The sequence below is a fragment of the Halichoerus grypus genome, chromosome X (assembly GCF_964656455.1).
Source record: "Halichoerus grypus chromosome X, mHalGry1.hap1.1, whole genome shotgun sequence".
Taxonomy (NCBI): Eukaryota; Metazoa; Chordata; class Mammalia; order Carnivora; family Phocidae; genus Halichoerus; species Halichoerus grypus.
The window spans coordinates 355,570-382,864 of record NC_135727.1 but is presented as its reverse complement, the minus strand read 5'-3'; the positions used below and the strand labels follow the sequence as shown (position 1 = coordinate 382,864).

At 38.1% G+C, this 27,295-nt stretch overlaps 1 protein-coding gene across 2 annotated transcripts in view; it reads right to left on the bottom strand.

The window, feature by feature from the left end:
- The window catches only part of TMLHE (trimethyllysine hydroxylase, epsilon), a 140,498-nt gene extending 113,799 nt beyond the window's left edge, over positions 1 to 26,699 (bottom strand). For both annotated transcript variants that reach the window (XM_078065253.1, XM_078065254.1), the window contains exons 1-2: positions 26,565 to 26,699; positions 1,744 to 1,925 (exon numbers count right to left, since the gene is read on the bottom strand). In XM_078065253.1, coding sequence (XP_077921379.1) covers positions 1,744 to 1,924 — 181 coding nt within the window. In that variant the 5' untranslated portion in view covers position 1,925; positions 26,565 to 26,699. The remainder of the gene's footprint in view (positions 1 to 1,743; positions 1,926 to 26,564) is intronic.
- Positions 26,700 to 27,295: the final 596 nt, after the last annotated feature.

Sequence of the window (27,295 nt, the reverse complement as noted above, 5' to 3'; positions counted from 1 at the left end):
CCTCTAGTGACCTTGTTTTTGTCTCCCCTGTTGGCCTTCCTTGGCCCTTCTCTTTGTGCTGCACTTCAGAAACAGTCTGTCTCTTGCAGCTCTCCCAGCTGTAATGCACTGTTATTTTAACTGGAGGCTTATTAGCTGGTTATAATGTATGGGGGAGAAGGGCATTATCTAATATTTGGATTAAGTCTCAGTCTTTGGAGTGAACAATGGGCCTATGTCTTTGAAGTGTAGCCTTCAGAATTGTTTTTGTCCCTTTCCAGGGTTATGGGTTGAACTGTATTCCCCAAAAAGATGTTGAAGTCCTAATCTCTAGTACCTATGAATGAGACTTTATTTGGAAATAAGGTCTTTGAAGATAATCAAGATAAGATGAAGTCATACTGAACTAGAGTGGGCCCTAAATCCAACAACTGGTATCCTTATAAGGAAAGATATGTTTGAAGACACAGAGGAGACACAGGGAAGAAGCCATGTCATGACAGGCAGAGAGTGGATGATGTTGCCACAAGTCAAGGAACACCAAGGATTGTCAGCAACCACCAGAATCTAGAAGAGGCAAGAAAGAGCCTTTGGAGGGAGCATATCCCTGCCAATGCCTTTATTTCAGACTTCTAGCTTCCAGAACTGTGAAAAAACAAATTTCTGTTGTTTTAAGCCAACTAGTTTATGGTAATTGGTTATAGCAGTGTTAGGAAACTAATACACAGGGGTAAAGCTTTTCTCCCCCTCTGCTACCTAATACTTTACCTGGCTGTTATCATTCCCAGTCTATGCCTTTGAAACCCACTTCCCTATATACTGAGGCTTTCTTTTATTTCTTTTTTTCCCCTTATATGAGATAGGGAGACAGAGTGGGACTGGAGTAGAGCAATGTTCCCTTCCCCTTGCTGGGATGAAATTATACTGTTGCCTTAATATTATTTTTGTCTTTCTTGCAACCTATAGGATAATCTTGGAAATAAACAGCTAGAGGTCCTCAAAACTCCACAGAAAGTATTTTCAGTCCACATAAGAAGTAACTGATATTGTATAACAATGTAAATATACTTACCACCTGAACTGTACACTTAAGAAATGGGTAAGATGGGGCACCTGGGTGGCTCAGTTGGTTAAGTGGCCGACTCTTAATTTCAGCTCAGGTCATGAACTCAGAGTCCTGGGATACAGCCCTGCCTCAGGCTCCGTGCTCACCAGGGAGTCTGCTTGAGGATTCTCTCTCTCCCTCTCCCTCTGCCCCTCCCCTCACTCTCTCTCAAATAAATAAATCTTTTAAAAATGGGTAAGATGTTAAATTTCATTTATGTGGGAATATATATAATGGAATATTACTCAGCCATGAAAAAGAACGAAATCTTGCCATTTGCAATGACGTGGATGGAGCTAGAGAGTATTATGCTAAGCGAAATAAGTCGAAGACAAATACCTTATGATTTCAGTCATATGTGGATTTTAAGAAAGAAAACAAATGAGCAAATGGGAAAAAAAGAAACAGAGAAGCAAACCAAGAAACAGACTCTTAACTATAGAGAAGACACTGATGGTTACCAGAGGGGAGGTAGCTGGGGGGATGGGTGAGCTAGGGGATAGGGATTAAACAGGACACTTGAGATGAGCACCGGGTGTTGTATGGAAGTGTTGAATCACTATATTGTACAGCAGAATCTAATACTACACTATACGTTAACTAACTGGAATGAAAATAAAAACTTAAAAAAGTAAAGTATCTGTCTTCACATATCTTACCAAAATGATCTTCATGTTGCTGCCAAGCGCAATTCAGAGACTCGGAGGCTGTATGGTGCCAATGGATGGCTAATGGAAATAAGCTTTTGAAGTTGAGCTGTTGGAAGGCCCAACATGTGACTCCTCTCCTCAGCAGGTTCTGGAGCCTGCTTTGTAGGTGGGACAACCTGTGGCACCACATCCTAGAATGTTTGACAAGAAGAAGAGAGAGTTAGCAACAGTATTAAAGAACTTTTATGAGGTTGCAGGAATAATACTACAGATGTAACTATATGAAAGAATAGATTTAATTATCTCAACTACAGAGGATTAAACAAAGGAAAAATTCTGAAAAACTGAGCATAAGTGGTCCATAACCATTACTTCCATTTTCTCACCAGCTCCTCTTACTTTATGCCTTGTAATCTTGCTTCTATCATACTATTTAACTGAAGTGGTTCTTTAAAAATTCATTAATTTTAACTTTCCAACCACATATAAGAATTGCTTTTCAGATCTCATCCTTCCGGGCCTCTCCACTTGTGACACTATTAATCACCCTCACATGACTTCTTGAAACTTTTTTTTTTCACTGATTATGTGTGATTGTGAACAAGTTACTTAAACTCTCAGTGACTCTGGTTTCCCATTTTGTAACATGAGGATAATAATAATACTTATTTCATGGGTTTAGTATGAAGAGTAAAGTACTTAGAACTGTGTCTGTCCCACAGTAAGCCCTATATATGTCAGCTGCTATTATTCTCATTATTATAATATTTAATGTTAGGGATAACATATATCTGTTGGTAAAAGTACCTTGATAAACCTGCTTACAGTTGGTGACTCCCTCAGTGTTATGGTTTCAGGCAGATTAATTTAAAAACTTCATTTGCATAATACCTTTAAAAGAATTAATTTGTCCTGTGGGAAAAGAGGGAGAAAGCCATGCACCTGCAGAAAAGCTGTACAATGCTTGATGTGAACCTTCTCAATAACTCCTTAAGGTCACTAAACCCATAAAATGCTTATTTTCAGTGCATATGTGCATGTGTGTGTGTGGTGTAAGCTGATGAAGGGACTGAATTTCAGGCCGATGTGGGATGACATCAATCATATACACAAAGGCCATAGCTAGAGATGTAAGAGAATATGCTGATGACTTGGGGAGGGTTCCAAAATAACAGGCTAGGAAATCAAGAGCTAAAGTCAAATTTATTGAGATTTTATGGGTGCAGGCAAGGAGCAGAGCATAGAGAGGGCTCTGCTGATATCTGGGTTACATTTATGTTTTCTATTGTCTCATTTCCAAACCTCCTACCTATAGGTATCATCTAAGACAGAGGCTGGCAAATTATGGCCCATGCCTATTTTTATATAGCCTACAAGCTAAGAATGGATTTTACATTTTTAAAGGGTTGTAAACAAAACCAAAAAGAATATGAAGCCAAGACCATATGTGGCCTGCAAAATCTACTATATTTGCTATTTGGTCCTTTAAAGTATAATTTTTCCAACCCCTGGTCTAATGCTCAATTTTTAATCAAATACTCTTCTCCCTTTACATTGGATTACTCCCCCCCAAAAACACTCTTAAGCAAGCATATTTATTCATTTCTTCATTATCTCACCAAACAAATACTCCTGAGCATGTGTATAACAGGTACTTTCTTAAGTACTGGAAAAATAAACATAAATAAGTCTGCAATCCCAGCCACCACTCAAAAAGCTCACAGTCTAGTGGAGAAGAAAGACAAAGGGTGATAGCTACTACTACTTACGATATTTGTAAACACAGAGTACAGTGAAAAAGTGCAAAGGAGAAAGCAGTTAACTATGCCTGGTAAAACTGGGAGGACTCCACATGATCTACGTTATTTGTAGAAGTGTTTCATTGTTTTGTATTTACTTACAAAATAAAAGTTGCTCATGTGTAAAAAGAAAAAAAGGAAAGAAAAATCAAAACAACACAGAAATATATAAAATAAAAAGTGAAAGCCTCCTTTCCTCAATATTTGTCATTCCCATTCCTTCAAGAAACCTCATCAACAATAAACCGTTTGGAGGATCAACTTCCAGATCACACACAGTTGAAATCTCCAACCTTCTATACACACATACAAAAATGCATTTTTGCATTTGATAGTTTTCAGATCCCTTGGGTAAATATTTAATAGTGTTACTAATGGGTCACATGCTAAATCTATATTTAACATTATAAGAAACTCTGAAACTATCATCCAAAGTAGTTGGACTATTCTGCATTCCACCAGCAATGAATCAGAACTCCTATTCTCTGCATCTTTGCTATAACTTGGTATTGTCAGTTTTTAAAATTTAGCCATTCTAAAAGTTGTGCATGATATCTCATTATTTTAATTTGCATTTCTCTAATTATATATGATGTTGTACATCTTTTCATAGTCTGAATTGCCATCTGTATATCTTCTTTAGCTAAGTATCTGTTCAGATCTTTCGCCCACTAAACATTTTTTTTAATTAAGATTTTATTTCTTTAGAGAAGTCTTATTCACAGCAAAATTGAGGGAAAGATAGAGATTTCTCATATAACCCCTTTCCCCACACATGCTTATTAACATCCCCCCTCAGAGTGCTACATTTGTTACAGCTGATGAACCTATATTTACACATCTTTATCACCCAAAGTCCACAGTTTACATTAGGGTTCCCTCTTGGTATTCTACATTCTATGGGTTTGGACAAATGTATAATGACACATATCCATCATTATAGGATTATACAGCATATTTTCACGTTTTGACTGCCATAAAAATCCTCCCTGCGATGAATTTTGATATACAATATTTCCATTCTTCAGTTAGGTTAAAATATTTTCTAATTTACATTGTGATTTTTAAAATTTGACCTACAGGTTATTTAAAAGTCTACTACATATTTTAGGGCGATTTTCTAGTTTTCTCATTATTATTTTCTAACTTCATTTCACTGTGGCCAAACAAAAACAAACAAAAAACCAGTATAACTGTTAAGTGTTCAAGGTTTTTGAGACTTGCTTTATGGCTCAGGATATCATCTATTTTTCTGTGTGCATAAAAAGGATATTACAAAATACATCTCTGTCTAGTAAAGATTCCTACACTTTTGAGTATTTCTCTACTAACTGACTTTAGAGCCTGAGATTCCATATTAGTTCAATCTTTGAAGTTAGGCAACACAGGGATCCTGTTCCCATGTAATCTGGCTACTGGTACTTTTATATAGTTTATCAGAATGATTCAAATCCTCAGTAGAGTTAACATTTAATGAGGAAATCAAGATACATCTGAAGTAGGGCTTGTTGAGGGCGGCTTCAGATAAAACTAGCACTCAGCGGGATCCCAGGTTGTGGGAGAGCAGGACCTCAGCGGGTAAGAGACAATAAGAACAGAAACACGCATGAATGGCAACAGCTCTATGCGAGTGGCAAAAGCCAATTATTCCCACCATTGGTCTGCGCTGAAAACAGTACATGCTGAAAACAGCAATGATGGTGGATAAGACAGGCCTGCTGAGGTCAGTTCTCCCATCCCCTGCAGCCCTCTAGTTAATGGCTCACCACGATCCATACTAATAGTCACGTACACAGTTCCCTTGCTGCCCTTCACGTGATTGTTTTCTTGAGTTGTTTTTCCCTCCTTGCTTCCGCATACTTTACATTCTATGATACGATAATAAAACCGAGAGTCCACCGGACTCGGGCTTCTCTTTGTTCCTAAATTTTGGACTCAGTAATCATTTCGTCTCTTGACAAGCGCGCTACGCGGCACCAGGTGGTGGTGGAAAGACCCCTGAAAAGGGGAGCCCTGAAAAGGCGGTAGCTGTACTCCCTTTTTCCTAGAAAAAAAAGTCAACTTTGTCATTAATATATCTACTTCTGTTGTCTTTTGGATAGTGTTTGCATTGTATATTTCTTCCACCCTTTTACTTTCGATCTTTCTATATTTTTACATTTAACTTGTGTTTTTTATAAATAGCACAGTTACATTTTGTTTTTTAAAGTTTAATAATCTTTGTCATTTCATCAATGAGTTCAGTTCATTTATATTTAACATAATTATTATTTTTAAAGATTTTATTTATTTGAGAGAGGGAGAGAGAGAGAGCGCACAAGCCGGGGGGGGGGGCGGGGGGGGGCAGAGGCAGAGGGAGAAGCAGACGCCCTGCTGAGCAAGCACGTGGGGCTCGATCCCAGGACCCTGAGATCATGACCTGAGCCGAAGGCAGACGCTTCACTGAGCCACCCAGGCGCCCCCTTAACATAATTATTGATATATTTAACTCTATCAATGTTTGCTTTCTATTTGTCTTGCCTGTTCTCTCTTGCTTTGTTTTGCACTGATTAGGTAATTTGTATCATTCCATTTCCTCCTTTGTTTACTTGTTAATTATACACTCTTTTACTGGTTTTTAAAAAGGAGTTATTCTAGGGCTTACAACATATATCTTTGATTCATTAAATTATAATGCAAATTAGAAAATTATTATTAACTCCATTTCTACTCCTTCCACAACTACTGTGATATATTTTAATTAACACACACATATCCCACATGACATGACATCACTATTTTTGTCTTATATAATCAATGGACATTCAGATCTACCCACATATTTAACCTCGCCATTATACTGCATTCCATCGTATAGCTCCAAGCTTTTATTTGGGATCATTTTGCTCCTGCTTAAAGATCATTAGGATTTCCTTTGGAGTTTAGTGGCACATTCCCTAAGTTTTGGACCATCTAAAAACACCTCTTTTACTTTCATTTTTGAAAGCTATTTTCACTGGATACAGAAATTTAGATTGAAAGTTACCTCCTCCAGCATTTTTGAAGATATCATTCCAATATCTTCATGTTGTTTTTGTTGGGAAGTCAACGTCAATCTAATTGCTGCTCCTTGTAAGGTAATACATCTTTTTTCTCCAACTGCTTTTATGTTTTCTTCTTTTTATTTTTTAGCAGTTTTTACAAAATACAGCTAGATTAGGTTTTCTTTGTATTATTCTTCTTTGTTACAGCACTTTTTGAATATATGATTTGATGCTTGTGATAGGCATAATTCTAAAATGAATTCTGGTGACCCTTGCCAAATTATAATCCCTTCCCCTACAGTATGAATATGATGGGATTTCACTTGAGTGATTAGGCAGTGTATATGGCACATACACACTTTTTGAATATATGATTTGATGCTTGTGATAGGCATAATTCTAAAATGAATTCTGGTGACCCTTGCCAAATTATAATCCCTTCCCCTACAGTATGAATATGATGGGATTTCACTTGAGTGATTAGGCAGTGTATATGGCACAGAGGACTTTAAGAAAGACCCTTAGCTGGGCTGACCTACACCAGCAATCCCTTAAAAGGGTCAGGGCTCTTTCTAGTGAAAGAGATTTGAAGCATCTTTCTAGTGAAAGAGATTTGAAGAGATTTCTAGTGAAAGGGATTTGCTGTCAAGGAGATTCTCCATTGGCTTTGAAAGTGGAGGGGACTACAGGGCAAATAATGCATGCAGTCTCAAGGAGATGAGAGTGACGAACAGATGGCGTGCAAGAAGGAAACAGCAACCTCAGTCCCACAGTCATGTGGAACTGAACTCAGCCAACAATCTGAATGAAGCTGGATGTGTGCATTCTTAGCCAGGGCCTCCAGAAAAGAATGCAGCCTGGCCAATACCCTCATTTCAGCCTTTAATACACTGACCAAAGAACCCAGTCATGCCATACCTGGTATTCTGATCTACAGAACTGTGGGCTAATAAGTGGGTATGGGTTTAATCTACTAAGTTTCTGGAAAATTGGTATGCAGCAATAGCAAAATAATACAATGCTTTTATTACTTTTAGAGAACTCTTACTCATCATCTCTTCAAATATTGCTTCTGAATATTCATTCTCTCTCTCCTCTCCTCCTAGGACTCCTATTACAAGTACATGAGACCTTTACATGTACTAGGTGCCAGGCAGTTTTACAAGTGCTGGAAATATATCAGTAAACAAAACAAATATTCCTGTCCTTATGAAGCACCTTTTAATGGTATCCTGATATCTACTATACCTAAACTGGCTCTTCCCACAGTGTTCTTCACAGTCAGTTCTAGTACCATCCAGTCAGTTCTATAACTGGTTCAATCTGAAATCTATACTTTGAACTTGATACCTCCTCTTTAAAATTTCTACCCTACAGGCAATTATCAAATCATAACTTTTACTCCCTACATCATTCCCAAACCTGACAAAGCATTACAGCTTTACTTGCCACATTCTCAGTCAAAGCCCACCATTATTTCTCACTCAAAGACTGCAATAGCCTTCTAGTTCATCTATCCATATACACACTTGCCCTCCCTTCAAACCATTTTGCACACTATAGGAAGAGTGAACTAAAATAGATTTGTTGGTATGTCATTCCCTTTGAATGGAGCCCTAAGGCCTTCAGGGTAAAGTCCAATTTCTTTATCGTGTTATACAATGCCTTCTATTACCTGGTCCTGAGCTACCTCTCAGCCTCATTTCCTCCTTGTACTTTATCGCTTATTGTCTTCCAGACTCACTATACTCTTTCCTGATTCTAAAAAACTCATGTTCATACCCTTTGTTCCCTCAAACTAGAAGTCCTTCTTACTCTGCCTTTTATTCATATTTCAAGAATCAGTAGAAGTATCATTTCATCTAAAAATTATTCCCTAAACTCCCAGAATGAACTAGAAGCTTTCTTTTGTTCTCTCATAATATTCTGTTTATGTCTCTATCTTCCTTCATACCTTTTGATGAAATTATATGTTTTTAGGTCTTTCTTCCTAGTAATACCTGGATGCTCCTTAATAGGAAGACATATGTCTCATTAATTTTTGCATTCTAACATTTAGCATGGTTCCTAGTACTTTGTAAAACTCCATAAATATTTGTGGGAATTCAAATGAAATTTGAATTTCCATAAATATTTGTGGGAATTCAAATGAAATTTGAATTACTTTTCTTCCAACTTCATATTTTCTTTAAATCTGGTAGGATGTCTGCTGTAAATCTTCACTTAAGTAAGTAATAAAAATACTGAGGTCAAGCCAAGGGTAGGTTTTGTAGAAGGCCAACAAAAACTCTTCCTTTGCCTATGGTCTGCTAATCAGTCCTTGAGTATGGTAATTTAATTAATTAATACATAATTGTATTAATTATTTAACCCATCAACATAGGTTTATAATTCTTGTTCAAAGGTTTCATAAAAGATTTGTTAAAGTCTTGCTGAAATTTCACTCATTCATTTATGTACATTATGTCTGCCACATTTCCATAAATTATCTCTAAAAATATTTTTAAAAATAAAAATTACATCTGTGTGGAATGTCTTTGTTGATAACTGTAATTTTCTAAATACACACTTACTTGAAATCTGTTCTAGAATCTAACCAGGAGATATTTAGTTTACAGATTAGTAGACTGAAAATTCTCCCTTAGAAGTTTTACATAAATCCAGTCATAAAGCACCTCTCCTATTCCCCTTAATTCCTTTGATCATTGAGGGTAGTGTAATGATATCATCTGAGTTATAGCTTACCCATGCCAGGACACATATACTTTCTCTTTCTGAGAACATAGTCAGAATATTGTTCTTGTTGTCTTTGCAAATATGTATTTCTATAAGCCTGAGGTAATTTTGGGCCTTATGCTTCTAAATACTAATCCTTTAGGCACATGCCACCTGTTATATTCATCCTTCTTTTCCATCTTTTATATATTATTCTTTTAAAATAGGAACTATGAGCTCATTGTAAAACTTCCTATGTAGTCCCATGGTTTCCCTCATTTCTCCTTTAATAGAATAATTTGCTGTTTCATGGTCAAAATTATGTTTTTGAGAGCTTCCCAACCTTTAGAGTCTAAAATCATCTTAATGTAAATTAAGGTCCAACAAGTATCAATCACAATAACAGAAACTTTTGGAGAACAGCCATAGCTAGAAATTCTAGTCAGAGTAGGCAATTACATAATAGGTCAATTTGAATCTTTTCATGGTTATTACTAAGGAAGAAGCATTACCTCCTGAAGGCTTAAAGCCAAGAATCCATTTAGCTCCCGTCAATTTTTCCTTCCAAATGTGTCTCAGATTTGTCCTTCTTTTTCCATTCCTATAGATGCCTTCATCACCTCATACCTGGACTACTGCCATAGACTAGATGGTTTCCTTGCCTCTGGTCCATCCATATTCCAATCCATTTTCCACACTATTGCCAGATTAATCTTCTTAAAACACTTTCATCATATCACTCTCCTGCCTGAGACCTAGCTCGAATGTCACCTTCTTTGTAAAATCTTCCTAACTGCCCTAGGAAGAGTTAATAGCTGCCTAGTCAATGTTTCCATCGTTCTTTGTGCATACCCTTATTAGTGCATTTACAACATGTATAATAATCACCTGTTGAATTATTTTTTTCCTCCCTATTTGCTGAGAGCTCCTTGAGGGCAGGCAAAAGAACCGGGTCATCTCTTTACAATGGCACTCAAGGCTTTACAAAATTGGCTCCATCTTGCCCCATGACCTCAGGATCTTTACATGTGTTATTTCCTCTGCCTACCATGTTCTCCCTCTTATTCTTTCTACTCGTTCTTCAGGTCTAAGATTAAAAACCCAATCATTGAAGAAAACTTCCCTGAGACTCTTAACGAACTAATTAATCAACTCATTTAAAAAATATTTCTTGGGTGCCAACTTTGTGCCAGGCAGTATTTTAGGCACTTGGGATATATAAGTGAACAAAAGAGACAAAAATCCCTGCTTTCATGGAGTGTATCTTCTAGTGGGAGTAGGCAGATGATTAAAGATAAAAATAATACATAAGTAAATTACATAATACATTATAAGATGATAGGAGCTATAAAAAAAAAGCCAGCAGGAAAAAGGGGTGTGCTGGAGGTAGTAGGAGTTTTAAATATGGTGGTAAGGGTAAACCTCATTGAGAAAGATGACTTTTGAACAAAGAGGGAGTAAGTCATGAAGATACCTGGCATAAAGTAGGCCAGTGCAAAGGTTCTAAGCTGGGATTATATCAGATAAACTTTCATCCTCCTTTTAAAGATCCTTTCTATTGATGTCCTTCATGAGCCATAATGAAATTTGCTAGTATCCTCTTTTTGCCTCTCCCTCTTTCTGACCCAGCCTCTAATTTAAACCTCTATTTTCTTTTTTAAAAGATTTTATTTATTTGAGAGAGCGAGCGAGTGAGCACATGAGCAGGGGGGAGGGGCATAGGGAGAGGGAGAAGCCGACTCCCCACTGAGCAGGGAGCCCAATGTGGGGCTTGATCCCAGGACCCTGGGATCATGATCTGAGCTGAAGACAGACACTTAACCGACTGAGCCACCCAGGCATCCTAAACCTGTATTTTCTTACTCCTAGTTAATATCTATGAAGCTATCTTCCTTCTACACCCATTTTTGCTGCTTGTGTAATATCTATATTTCAGAGTGTAAAATATTTGCCTCTATTCTGTTATTTCATCACCATCATTTATTCTTAGCTTTACAGGTAAACATAGTTACAGATCACCATCAAATGTATGCCAAATGTCTCCTATGATTTCTTGGTTATCTGAAGCTTTTTTATTTCTATTAAATCCCTTAGTTAAGCAGCATGGGAATAATATTTCCTGAGTCTTACATATTCACTATAGCTTGAATTTATGCATCTTCCTATTGTTTAGCCATCTCATTTATATCAAGTAGTTTTCTAACATCACACCTTTTGCAGATTTCTCTAAGCAGGTTTCTTCTGGAGTTCTTTCTCTGGAAGAACTCTAAGACTACATTAAATATATATCAATATTTATTATAATAAGTGTTTATTACATGTTAATAAATATTATGTTTATTCTTTTTATATATAAAATTTACATATGTTTACATATATGTATAAAACCTATTATATAAACATATATATAGTTACTATACATATATAATGTGTATTCAGGAATCTGGTGTTCATGGGTGAGCAGACCCTTGGTGGAAGATGTGCCACACTGGCCTGCTGCAGTGACCAGTTCTGTACAGAGTCTTTCAGAACTGGAGATTCTTTGAGGAACTAGGTGAGGCCACCAAAGTTTTCTCTGGGCTGCATTTCTTCCACTTTTCCAATTCCATTTTTGGTCTTTGTTACAGGCATTTGAACCCACATCCTAATTAAGGCTCACCCAGAGCCTAGGCCAAGACAGAAAAATTTGATGCATCACTCTTCTGTTGGTGGATTTTGCTAAATGATACTTTCACAGATGTGCACACCTTTGGGGTTCTTCATCCCAATTCTATGACTTGCAAGGACCCAAGGCCTTCTGCAAGCATTAACAGTCAAGCCCAGGCTCCTGAAAGCATTAAAACCCAAGCCAAGGCAGAAGACCTGACTAGACATTTTTCCAAAGACATACAGATAGTCAACAGACACATGAAAAGATGTTCAATATCACTAGGGAAATGCAAATTGAAGCCACAATGAGATATCACCTTACACCTGTCAGATGGCTAAAATTCAAAAGACAGAAATAATAAATGTTGGGGAGGATGTGAAGTAAAAGGAACCACCCTTGTGCACAGCTGCTGTGAAAAGCAGTATGGATGTTCGCAAAGAACTAAAAATAGAACCATATGATCCAATAATTCCACTATTGGGTATTTACCCAAAGAAAACTAAAACACTAATTTGAAAAGATATATGCACCCCTATGTTTATAGCAGCACTATTTACAATAGTCAAACTATGGAAGCAACCTAAGTATCCACAGACAGACGAATGGATAAGGAAGATACGGTGTGTAAATACTATGCAGCCACAAAAAGATAAAAACTTTGCCATTTGGACAACATGGATGGACCTAGAGGGTATTATGGTAAATGAAATAAGTCAGACAGAGAAAGACAAATTTCATATGATTTCACTCATGTGTAGAATCTAAAAAATAAAAACAAATGAATAAACAAACAAATAAGCAGCAGAATCAGACCTGCAAATACAGAGCACAAACTGCTGGTTGCCAGAGGGGAGGGGGGTGGGGGATGGGCAAAAAGGAGTGAAGGGGAGTGGGAGATACAGGCTTCCAGTAATGTAATGAGTATGTCATGGGAATGAAAGGCACAGCACAGGGAATATAGTCAATGATACCGTAACAGCACTGTATGCTGCGCCATGGTAGCTACACTTGTGGTGAGCATTACAGAGAGATGTTGAATCACCATGTTGTATACCTGAAACTAATGCAACATTGTGTGCCAACTATACTGAAATATTTTTTTTTTAAAAGCCACTCAAGCCCAGGGCTTTTATTTCTGGTTAGGTTGAAGAAAGTTACAAAAGATGGTTTTACAGCCCTAAAAGTGAGAATCAGCTAGATAAGCTACAAGATCATAGTTTAAAAAACTCATCAGACTTTTGGTTTCAGCTCTAACATGTAAAGAGTTTGGAAGTCATAAGTCCCATCCTCACAATAAGAATAAGCTGATCAAATTGAAAAGCAATGGCTCTTTTTGGACTTAGACTACTGAGGTTGCAGGGCAAACTGCCACTCCAAAATCTGGAGAGACTGGCAAATCTAGAGAGGCAGAGCCAAGATCTATTTACCTGGAGCAGAAACTCCATTTACTTAAATGGTAATTTTGATGAATTGCTGGAAGCTGTGTGGACTACCTTGAGAGGGAGAAACTTCTGGGATCACAGTCTTAAGGGGGAACCCACACTTTCATGGGATTTTACCTCCATGAATCCCACACCAGGTTCTTATGGTATAGGACCCAAAACAATTCCCACATAGTTCTGACAGGGGAGGGGGAGAGTAAACATTGCACTGTCCGTAACAGAGTATTCTCTAAACAGAGCTATCTCTATAACAAAGACCTGCTCTCCAAGGGAAAAGACTTTATCAGGGTCTTATCCCATCTGGGGAAAGGACATTTCTCTCACTTGGGCCTTCTTAAGCCTTTGTCTTACCAAGAGAGAGATGCTATCAAATGCTGTTAAGGACACAGCCCAGGGCCACAGGCCCATTATAAAACTAAGATTTAATCATGAGATTATAGAATGCATCCCCTATACCACCATGCCATCAGACTTCAGTATTATAAGAGTGGATTATAATGAAAGATCTGCAAGATGCAGACTCTATCTGGTAAGTAGTCCTTAGGGCATACCAAGGACAAAGAGACAAAAATCAAGGACACTAGTAAAATGTGAAGACTTTGACACCTACAGCTACCACAAACATTAAACACAGCCCAACTCCTAGCCAGATTAAAACAAAACCTCATACTAAAGGCTATTTATGTCAGTACTATTACACAATACATTATGCCTGGCTTTCAACAAAAAATTTATAAGGCACATTAAAGGGCAAGAAAAAAACAGAGTCTAAAGATACAAAACAAGCATCAGAGCCAGACTCAGATATGACAAAGAGTTTTGCATTAACAGATATGATTAATATGTTAAGGGCTCTAATGGAAAAAGTAGGCAATATTCAAGAACAGATAGGTAAATTAAAACAGATGGAAATTCTACAAAAGTATCAAAGGGAAATGTTAGAAGTAAAAAACACTGTAACAAAAATAAAGAATGCCTTTTAAGGGCTCATCAGTAGACTGGACATGGCCAAAGAAAGAATCAGTGAATGTAAAGATAGCTCAAGAGAGAAACCTCCCAAACTCATTAGCAGGAAATAAAGAAAGAAGCTGAAGGAATATTTGAAGTAATAATGGCTGAGTTTTCAAAAATTATTGACAAACACCAAACCACAGATCCAGGAAGCTCAGAGAATGAGGATGATAAATATCAAAAAGAAAAAAAATCTATACATAGGCATATCATATTAAAAAATACTGGAGGAGGGGAAATACCTTACCTTTAGAGAGCAAGGATAAGAATCACAGAGAACTTCTCTAAATATATTTAAACATGAGAGACTATGGACTCTGAGAAACAAACAGGGTTTTAGAGGGGAGGGGGGAGGGGGGATTGGTTAGCCCAGTGATGTGTATTAAGGAGGGCACGTACTGCATGGAGCACTGGGTGTTATACGCAAACAATGGATCGTGGATCACCACATCAAAAACTAATGATGTATTGTAGGTACTAACATAACATAATAAAATTGAAAAAATATATATATTTAACAAAATTTGAAGATGAGGTTTGTACATTTTATTACAGCTTTATCAAGGAGTAATTGATATATAATAAACTGCACATAGTTAAAATATGCAGTTTGATCGCGTTTTACACATGAAGTCATCACTCCCAGGATAAGATGATAAACATGTCCAACACCCTCCAAAATTTCTTCCTGTCCCTTTCTAATCCCATATAGAAAACTGAGCCTATGAATAATTCTGAATTGATCCACTCTGTTCATTCTAAATGAATAGATTTGTTATTTGAAGAATTGCTTGTGTGAACATGAAGCAGAATAGTTTGGAAGTGGATTTTAACAGGGAAATCATTAAATACATATAGCTCCCTGCCTAGTTTGTTATCTAATGATCCTAAAAACTATTCTACTGCTTACTTCTACCTACAAAAGAAGATATGGGAAAATGACTTAATGCAGGAATTAGCCTCAAATCTAAACATCTGAAATCATCTGAATCATCATTGTATCCATAAATGTTCATTTCCTTGACAATCATGAAGGTAGACTTAGGGAGCTCAGTGATTCCATAAAGCAAAATAATAACTGTATTATGGGAGTTGCAGGAGAAGAAGAGTGGGGAAAAGGGGCAAAAGATTTAGTTGAACAAATTATAGCTGAGAACTTCCCTATCTGGGGAAGGAAACAGGCATTCAAGTCCAAGAAGCACAGAGATTCTCCTTAAAAATCAACAAAAATAGGTTAACGCCACAACATAATATAGTGAAACTTGCAAATTACAAAGATAAAGATAAATATTGAAAGCACATTGGGAGATAGGAAGAGGTCCCTAACCTACAAGGGTAGACACACAAGGCTGGCAGCAGACCTGTCCACAGAGAACTGGCAAGCCAGAAAGGACTGGCGTGATATATTCAACATACTAAATGGGAAAAATATACACCCAAGAATACTTTATCCAGCAAGGCTGTCACTCAGAATAGAAAAGAGAAAAAGAGTTTCCAAGACAAACAGTAACTAAAAGATTCATGAACACTAAACCAGCCCTGCAAGAAATATTAAAAGGGGCCCTTTGAGTGGAAAGAGAGCCCAAAAGTAACAAAGACCAGAAAGGAACAGAGACAATATTCAAAAACAGCAAATTTACAGGTAATACAATGGCACTAAACTCGTATCTTTCAATAATTACTCTGAATGTACATGGACTAAATGCTCCAATCAAAAGACATAGGGTATCAGAATGGATTAAAAAAAAAAAACCCACTGATACGCTGCTTACAAGAGACTCACTTTAGACCCAAAGACACCTCCAGATTGAAAGTGAGGGGGTCAAGAACCATTTATCATGCTAATGGACATCAAAAGAGAGTTGGAGTAGCCATCCTCATATCAAACAAACTAGATCTTAAATGAAAGACTGTAATTAGAGATGAAAAAGAACACTATATCTAATAAAAGGGTCTATCCAACAAGAAGGTCTAACAAATGTAAACATTTATGCCAACATGGGAGCAGCCAAATATATAAACCAATTAATAACAAAATTAAAGAAACTCATTGACAAAAATACAGTAAGAGTAGGGGACTTTAACACCTCACTCACAGCAATGGACAGATCATCTAAGCAGAATATCAATAAGGAAACAAGGGCTTTGAATGACACACTGGACCAGATAGACTTCATAGATATATTCAGAGAATTTCATCCTAAAGCAGAATACACATTCTTCTTGAGTGCACATGGAACATTCTCCAGAATAGATCACATACTGGGTCACAAATCAGGTCTCAACTGGTACAAAAAGACTGAGATCATACCATGCATCTTTTCAGACCACAGTGCTTTAAAACTGGAAGTCAATCACAAGAAAAAATTTGGAAGGACCACAAATACATGGAGATTAAAGAGATTCCTACTAAAGAATGAATGGGTCAACCAGGAAATTAAAAAAGAATTGAAAAAATACATGGAAGCAAATGAAAATGAAAACACAACAGTTCAAAACCTTTGGGATGCAGAAAAGGCAGTCCTAAGAGGGAAGTATATAGCAATACAGGCCTTCTTCAAAAACCAAGAAAAGTCTCAAATACACAACCTAACCTTACATCTAAAGGATCTGGAAAAAGAATAGCAAATAAAGCATAAATCCAGCAGGAGAAAAGAAATAATACAGATTAGAGCAGAAATCAATGACATAGAAGTAAAAAAACAAAACAAAGAAACAAAAAAAATCACACACAAAAAAAACCCCACAAAAAAACAGCAGAACAAATCAATGAAACTGGAGCCGGTTCCTTAAAAGAATTAATAAGATCAACAAACCCCTAGCCTGACTTATCAAAAAGAAAAGAGAAAGGACCCAATAGATAAAATCATGAATGAAAGAGGAGCGATCACAACCAACACTGAAGAAATACAAACAATTATAAGAACATATTATGAGCAACTATATGCCAACAGATTAGGCAATCTGGAAGAAATGGATGCATTCCTAGAGACATATAAACTGCCAAAACTGAAACAGGAAGAAATAGAAAAGCTGAACAGACCCATAATCAGCAAAGAAATTGAATGAGTAATCAAAAATCTCCCAACAAACAAAAGCCCAGGGCCAGATGGCTTCCCAGGGGAATTCTACCAAACATTTAAAGAAGAATTAATACCTTTTCTTCTGAAGCTGTTTCAAAAAACTGAAATGGTAGGAAAACTTCCAAACGCATTCTATGAGGCCAACACTACCTTGATCCCAAAACCAAAGACCCGACCAAAAAGGAGAATTAAAGAGAAATATCCCTGATGAACATGGATGCAAAAATGCTCACCAAGATACTGGCTAATAGGATCCAATAGTACATTGAAAGGATTATTTGTCACTACCCAGTGGGATTTATTCCTGGGCTGCAAGTGTGGTTCAACATCCACAAGTCAATCAGTGTGATACACCACATTAATAAAAGAAAGGACAAGAACCATATGATCCTCTCAACAGATGCAGAAAAAGCATTTGACAAAATACAGCATCCTTTCTTGATAAAACCTCTCTGCAGTGTAGGGATAGAAGGAACATACCTCAATATCATAAAAGCCAAATATGAAAAACCCATAGCAAATATCATTCTCAATGGGGAAAAATCGAGAGCTTTTCCCCTAAGGTCAGAAAGCATGACAGGGATGTCCACTCTCACCACTGTTGTTCAACATAGTACTAGACTCCTAGTCTCAGCAATAAGACAACAAAAAGAAATAAAAGGCATCCAAGTCGGCAAAGAAGTGAAACTTTCACTCTTTGCAGATGACATGATACTCTATGTAGAAAACCCAAAGACTCCACCCCAAAATTGCTAGAACTGGTACAGGAGTTCAGCAAAATTGCAGGATATAAAATCAATGCACAGAAATCAGTTACCTTTCTATACCCTAACAATGAAGCATAAGAAAGAGAAATCAAGGAATCAATCCCATTTACAACTGCACCAAAAACTGTAAGATACCTAAGAATAAACCTAACCAAAGAGGTAAAGGATCTGTACTCTGAAAAACTATAGAACACTTATGAAAGAAACTGAGGAAGACACGAGGAAATGGAAAAACATTCCATGCTCATGGACTGGAAGAACAAATATTGTTAAAATGTCTATGCTAGGGGCGCCTGGGTGGCTCAGTTGTTAAGCATCTGCCTTTGGCTCAGGTCATGATCCCAGGGTCCTGGGATCAAGCCCCGCATCGGGCTCCCTGCTCAGCAGGAAGCCTGCTTCTCCCTCTCCCACTCTCCCTGCTTGTGTTTCCTCTCTTGCTGTGTCTCTCTCTGTCAAATAAATAAAATCTTAAAAAAAAAATGTCTATGCTATCTAAAGTAATCTACACATTCAATGAAATCCCTATCAAAATACCATCAGCATTTTTCATAGAGCTGGAACAAACAAACCTAAAATTTGTATGGAACCAGAAAAGACCTTGTATAGCCACAGAAATGTCGAAAAAGAAAACCAAAACTGGCAGCATCACAATTCCGGACTTCAGCTGTATTACAAAGCTGTAATCATCAAGAAAATATGGTACCAGCACAAGAACAGACACATAGATCAATGGAACAGGACAGAGAACCTAGTTATGGACCCTCAACTCTATGGTCAACTAATCTTTCACAAAGCAGGAAAGAATATCCAATGGAAAAAAGACAGTCTCTTCAACAAGTGGTGTTGGGAAAATTGGACAGCCACATGCAGAAGAATGAAACTGGACCACTTTCTTACACCATACACAAAGATAAACTCAAAATGGATGAAAGACCTAAATGTGAGGCAGGAATTCATCAAAATCCTAGAAGAGAACACAGGCAGCAACCTTTTTGATCTCAGCTGCATCAACTTCTTGCTAGACACATCTCCAAAGGGAAGAGAAACAAAAGCAAAAAGGAATTATTGGGACTTTGTCAAGATAAAAAGCTTCTGCACAGCAAAGGAAACAGTCAACAAAACTGAAAGGCAACCTATAGAATGGGAGAAGATATTTGCAAATGTCTTACCAGGTAAAGGGCTAGTATACAAAGTTGATAAAGAACTTATCAAACTCAACACCCCCCAAAAAAATCCAGTCAAGAAATGGGCAGAGACATGAACAGACATTTCTCCAAAGACATCCAAACGGCCAACAGACACATGAAAAGATGCTCAACATTCCCAGGCATGAGGGAAATACAAATCAAAACCACAATGAGATACCGCCTCACACCAGTCAGAATGGCTAAAATTAACAAGACAGGAAACAACAAATGTTGGCAAGGATGCAGAGAAAAGGGAACACTCTTACACTGGTGGCAGGAATGCAAGCTGGTACGGCCCCTCTGGAAAACAGTATGGAGGTTCCTCAAAAAGTTAAAAATAGAGATACCCTATGACCCAGCAATTGCACTACTAGGTATTTACCCTAAAGGATACAAACATAGTGATCCGAAGGGGCACCTGCACCCCAATGTTTATAGCAGCAATGTCCACAAAAGCCAAACTATGGAAGGAGCCCAGATGTCCACTGACCAGATGAATGGATAAAGAAGATGTGGCATGTATATACAATGGAATATTACTCAGCCATCAAAAAACGAAATCTTGTCATTTGCAATGACGTGGATGGAACTCGAGCGTATTATGCTAAGTGAAATAAGTCAGCCAGAGAGACAAATACCATATGATTTCACTCATATGTGGAATTTAAGAAACAAAACAGATGAACATAGGGGAAGGGAAAGAAAAATAAAATAAGATGAAATCAGAGAGGGAAGCAAACCATAAGAGATGCTGAACTCTAGGAAACAAAGTGAGGTTTGCTGGAGGGGAGGTGGGTAGGGGGATGGGGTAACTGGGTGATGGGCATTAAGGAGGGCAGTTGATGTAATGAGCACTGGGTGTTATATGCAATGGATGAATCACTAAATTCTACCTCTGAAACTAATAAAAAAATAAAAAGAAATTTTAAAAAGTATAGGAGAATGAAAGACTTTCTCAGACAAACAAAAACTGAGGGAATTCAATCACCAGCAGTTATCTCCTGCAATAAATATTAAATGAAGCTTTTCAGGGAGAAGAAAATGATATATATCAGAAACTTGGGTCTCCAGAGGAGAAGGGCATCAGAAAAGGAATAAATAAAGGTAAAAAATATTTTAAGTGTTCTTATTCTTAATTGTTCTAAAAAATAATAGCTTTAAGTAATAAAAGTAACAATGTGATGGGTAATTACAACATATAAAAAATTTAATGACTGGAAGAAAAATCATAGGGGATTAGAGGAAAGAATTGGGAATATTCTGTTATAAGGTTTATGCACCACATGTGAGGCAGAATAGTCTTATTTGGAGGTGGGCTCAGATTAGTAAAAAATACATATATCACAAACTCTGGGCAAGCACTAAAGAAAACTTAAAAAAGTATAATGAAATTTTAAGAAAGGAGATAAAATGGAATCATATAAAATGCACAATTAAAACAAGAGAAGGCAGAAAAAGAGGGGGAAAGTAAATAAAGAAGAAATGTAACATATGGACATATTAACAAAAATGGTAAATATTAATCTAAAAATATCAATAGTCACTTTATATATGAATGGCCTAAATATACCAATTAAAAAAAGACTGTCAGTGTGAACTTAAAAAACAAAGATCCAACTTTGTTTTCTCTAAGAAAGTGATTTAAACCTTCCCTGACACAAGGAGTTTGAACACAACATCGAATAACTTTTGGGTGACCACTAATATATATTTGTCTAATTGACCCCAAGGAAGCTAGTCTTTAAAGTAAAAAAAATAATAAGAATAAGAATAACAACAACAACAACAACAAAATTGAGTAGAGGCATCAGAGGCTACATAATGCAGGGAAGGCCAGACAGCAGTAGAATGGCTTATGCAAAATACTAAAAGAAAAAAAAAGCCCTGCCAACCAAGAATTCTATATCCAGCAACTACCCATCAAAAATTAAGGTAAAATAAAGAAATTCCACAACACACAAAGACAGAGAATTCATTGCTAGCAGACCTATCTTATAAAAAATACTAAAGGAAGCCCTTAGTCTAAAAAGAAATACCAGTTGGTAACTTGAATCCACATGAAGAAATAAACAGCACTAGTAAAGGTATTTATGCAAGTAAACATAAAAGAGAATATACATCATTTTTTCTTTTTTCTTTTAAAGAGCAACTACATAAAACAATAATTTAAAAACTATATTGTTGGGCTTGCAATATACTAAGATGTAAATCATATTACATTAATAGGACAAAGGATGGAGGAGCAAAGCTTCCCTGTGTTACTGGAATTAAATGATTATTAATCTAAAGTAGATTATATTACGTTGACATACATATTGTAATTCCCAGGGTAGTTAATAAAAAATAACTCCAGAAATTACAGTAAAAAAACATCAAAAGTTCAATCACAATAAGTTAACTTAATTACAGTAATTTTAATTATGATAAATATAAATAGATCAAACAGTCCAATCAAAAGACAAAGACTATGAGACTGGATAGAAGAACAGAATCCAAGTATACACCATCTACATTATACCCAGTTTAGATGTGAAGAAATAAATAGGTTGAAAGACTAAAAGGGTGAAAAAGATGTATACAATGCAAATGGCAACCATAAAAGAGTTGAAGTAGTTATGCTTAGAAAAAGAAGGATATTTCATAATGATGGAAGAAGGGTCAATTCATCAGAAAGACATAATAAGCTGAAACATGTGTAAAATACACATCTAACAAAAGAAACTCTTCTTAACTCATTCTATGAGACTGGTATCTTACATCAAACAAGACAAATACATCTTAAGGGAAGAAACTGCACTACCATGCAATGTCTCGAATGAATATAGATGCAAAATTCCTCAACAAAATGTTAGCAAACCAAACCCACCAATACAGGCATAGGCATTTTATTGCACTTCTCTTTATTGTGCTTCACAGATACTGGATTTTTTTAAAAACAAATTGAAGGTTTGTGGCAAACCCTGCATTAAGCAAGTCTATCGGTGCCATTTTTCCAACAGCATTTGTTCACTTCATGTCTCTGTGTCACTCACAATAGTTCAAACTTTTTCATTATTATTTTTTATAGTGACCTGTGATCAATGATCTTTGATGTTACTATTGTAATTGTTTTGGGACACCACGAACTGTACCCACAGAAGACAATGAGTGTAATAAATGCGTGTTCTGACTGCTCCACTGACCAACCATTCCCCCATCTCTCTCTCTCAACTTGGGCCTCCCTACTCCCTGAGACACAACAATACTGAAATTAGGCTTATTAATAACCCTACAATGGCTTCTAAGTGCTCAAGTGAAAGGAAGAGTTGCGTGTCTCTCACTTTAAATCAAGAGCTAGAAATGATTGAGCTTAGTGAGGAAGGCATGTTGAAAGCTGAGACAGGCAGAAAGTTAGGCCTCTTGTGCCAAACAGATACCAAGTTGTGAAGGCAAAGGAAAAGTTCTCGAAGGACATTGCAAGTGCCACTCCAGTGAACACACAAATGATAAGAAAGCAAAACAGCCTTATTGCTGATATGGAGAAAGTTGAAGTCATCTTGAAAGATGATCAAACCAGCCACAACATTCCCTTAAGCCAAAGCCTAACCCAGAGCTAGGCCCTAATGCTCTTCAGTTCTGTAAAGGCTGAGGGAGGTGAGAAGGCTGCAGAGGAAAAGTGTGAAGCTAGTAGAGCTTGGTTCATGAGGTTGAAGGAAAGAAGCCATTTCCATAACATCCAAGTGCAAGGTGAAGCAGCTAGGGCTGATGCAGAAGCTGCAGCAAGGTATCAGGAAGATCGAGCTCAGAGAATTAACAAAGGTGGCTACACTAAACAACAGATTTTCAATGTAGATGGAACAGCAATTCCATTCCTAGATATATACTTAAGAGAACTGAAAACATGTCCGAAACTTGTGCATGAATGCCCAGAGCAGCCTTCTTCACAACTCCCAAAAGGTGGGAATAAACCAAATGTATATAAACTGATAAATGAATAAATAAAATGTAGTATATACATACAGTAGCACATTATCCAGCCATCAAAAGTAATGAAGTACTGATTCATACTACAATATGAATGAACCTTGAAAACATCATGCTAAGAAGCAAGTTGCAAAAGACCACACACTGTATGATTCCATTTATGTGAAATGTCCAAGAATAGGAAATCCATGGACACATAAAAGGATTACATTGCCCAACGCTAGGGGTAGTAATAAGGATTAACTGCAAATGGGCAAGGGAGATGTTACTGAGGTGATGGAAATGTCAAAAATTGGATTACAGTGATGTTTGTGACCTCAATAAATTTACTAAAAATCCTTGAAGTTTACACTTAAGATGGGTCAATTTTCCGGTATGTAAATTATACCTTAATACAAATTTTTTTTCCTATTTTGCCCATCTCCCCCACCTCCCCTCTGGCGACCACCAGTTTGTTCTGCATTTAATAGTCTGTTTTTGTGTTTGTCTGTTTTGTTTTTTTAGATTCCACATATAAGTGAAATTATATGGTCCTTGTTTTTCTCTGTCCAACTTATTTCACTTAACCCCATACCCTCTAGGTCCATCCATGTTGTCTCAATACAAGAAATTTTAAAGACACTCTGGGCAGTACAGAAAAGAAAAGTAAAGAAAAAAGAGAGAAAGTTCATCTTTTTCACAGCCTATCAAGGATCATAGAGAGCTCATTGGGCTGTTGTATGTTGTGTTGATGCTGTGGTGATGATAGGAGTGTTGGTTTTCCCATGAGGGCTGAGGGTCAAGCAATGATTTGGATCTTTTAAAATAAAAAAGTTTTTTAAATGACTAAATAAGTAAGCCACGGAGCTGAAAAGTGCAGCATAGGGAATATAGTCAATACTATTTTAATAACATTGAGTGTTGACAGATGGTGACTCCACTTATCTCGCTGAGTACTGAGTGAAGTATAGAATTGTCGAATCAATATGCTGTACACTTGAAACGAACATAACATTGTATATCAATTACACTTCAATGATAAATAAAAAACTTTAAATAAATGAATAAAAAACAATGTTGCTGGCTCAAAATTTGGAGTAGCAATGGGGGCAAAGAGAAGTGGATAGGTTTAAAAATATTCAGGAAGCAGAAGTGGCAAGATTTTGAATTGATTCTATATTGGGAATCAGGAAGAGAGAAGATGGCTCCGACTTAGCATGCCTAAAGTGGAATTCCTGTTCTCCTCCCAAACTTACTGTCTTCCTTTGCTGCTAATCTCAGTGAGTGGATCAGCATGCTGGCACAGAGTAAGCATTCATTGATTGTCTTTGGAGTGAAAGAATAAATGAATAGAGTAGAAATACAGCCAAACAAAGCATTCACCGGTGCCTGCCAAACAGCCAGTCCTAAACTCACCCTCAAGGTCGGCTCAGCAGAAGTCTATCACAATTTCCCTCTCACTCTATCAACCGTTTGGAAAATCACCAGGTCCCATGTCCAGAAGAACATCCACCTTCCCATCAGGCAGTCCTTGCCTAGAACCTGCAGGTGTGCACAGACCCGGTTTTGCCAAGAGCCTCTTATTCTGTAAATTCTTTACATGAGGGCAGTGGCAGATTGTACAGCCCATGTGAGCACAGAGGACGTTTGGTGTTGCAGAAACGGGGTCACAGTGGGCACCCAACTGGTGGATCTATGTTCACTTTGGCTTCAATCACAAAGAGACTCTCCATACCAAAGAGGTTTATTAATCCAGCCCTCCCCCCACCCTCATCCTGGCAGGCAAAAAATACAACTGCCAGAAACACTACAGACACCAAGTGTGAGTCTGGCTATTTTATTGCTTCTCCCAAGGCTGACAAGCAGAGATACAGAACTGCTTGTGGTTTCTGCTACAGATACCAAAACCAGGAAGTGATCTGTCCCAGTGCAGATTTCCCAGAAATAAGAATGACATGGGGCATGCAAAGGATGCCCCCCCCACCGGACTCAACGAACCCAGCGAAGATTCCCTTCATCATACTAGTTACCATGTAGAGTATAACCCCTTTAAGTCTGATGACAAACACATTCACCTCTCATGGTTGTGAAGATTCCAGTGCATAATATAGGGTTGCCATTACCACTGTAAGCAGTTCCATAATGAGGTGGAATTGGAATGACACAATGTTGGTCCATAGTGTTGATAATTCTTTGTCTTTATAGTTAGTGTAAAATAAACTGTATGTAATTTTTACTATAGTGCTTCCTGAAAGGGCAATACCAGCTAAGAAGAAACTCTGTAAGAGTGCTATCGGGAATGGATTATGCAAGTGTTCCTACATATGAAAGCTGAAGTTTTTCTTTCAGCGATTGGTTAACAGTTAAATTACCCAAGTCTTTTATGATGAGACTTTTGCTGGGCAGTGTACTATGTTCATTCAACACATAATGTTTTGGTCAATCATCTGGTTAAAATCTTCAACAGTAAAGCATTCACAAAAGCATTCTTCAGAGCTGCCATTCAACTAAGGCACTAAATGAACGTTTTTTCCAGCTTTCGGGTCAGTTAGTAGTTAAAAATGCTTGAAAGGTTTTTCAGAGTTGTTTTAGTAATGGAGAGCACTTCCTCGACTAACTTTTCCAATGCCCTGCCCGGTGACTCCCGACTCTTGCTAGGCATTCTTGCTCAGGAGGGGCAGACAAAGGGTAAAATCTGGGCAGAGAAGACCAGTGGATATTGTAACGAAAGAAAGTCAGTGCTGCAAGGTCTTGCGGACAGCCGAGTCCCACCTTCCACTCCACCGCCAAGCAGTGCAGCTCGAACAGGTGAGGCACTCTCTGGAAAGCTAGATACCGAGTCAGTGACGGACCCAGGGCGGGGAAGTGCGATCGAGTTTGAAACAATGTACGCCGGGCGTCAGTCCCACCGCGAGCTCGCTCCAGCTCCTCCGGCTCTTCCCGAGCGCTAGGCCCATCTGGCCCTGCCCGGATCTCCAGGCCGACTTCGCCGCGCAACGGGCATAAACCGTGACGACAGCCCTGCGGCAAGGCACGAGTGGCCTTCTCCTCTACAGGGGTGAAGGTAAGTACCACCGCCCTGGGGCTGAGCAGACGCGGTGGGAGCCGTCCCCCTCGCCCCCGCGCCAGGCCTTAAAGCGAGCGTCTGGGCAAACCCAACCACCGCACCCACCAAAGGCCCCCCCTTCCCGATCCGTGGGACTGGACCCACCTGTGCTGGAGGTCGCGACTCCCAACTCAGCAAAACGGGAGGAACTGTAAGCAAAGAGAGCCTTGGGAGGCAGCCTTGCGCCCGCCTTTTGCTTTTTCCCAGAGACTATGGGCCCCGGGCTCCCCTCCCCCAGTGCGTTCGGGCCCAGCAGCCTAGAGGCCCCGCCCCACTTCTTCCGGCCCTGTGCGGTGGGCGCCTTGAGCGCCCTGGACCGAAGCCGCTGCGGGGGCGTGCTAGAACCTCTGACTCAGAAGGGTCGCGATGGGGTGCTCTAGTCCATTGCCTTCGTTTAACAGATTTGGAGCCACAGGCGCAGAGAGGAAAATAGACAGACCCGTACAAATACACTGCGCGTGACACCTGGGTCTCCTTGTTTGCCTTTTCAGGGCTCCTCCGGAGCCTTCCCCCTTACGAGGTTGCTTATTGAGGTTTTCTGGAACAAACCTAATTATAATTGCTTATTGAGGTTTTCTGGAACAAAAATTCTTCCACTTCCTTGCACCACTTTCTTGAACTTAAGTCACATACTACTCACTGCTGGACTCCCACCAATTCATTTGAGCTATTTGAATCCAGAGTCCACATAACAGTGCTGAAAACACTGAACGTTACTAGAAGGGAACGAGTCATTAGGAATGCACATCCTGTGCATGTAAAAATTCAAGAACAACACATATTACAAAAAGGACCAAAAAGTACAATGGAAATCCAGGATAGAGGGAAAAAAAATC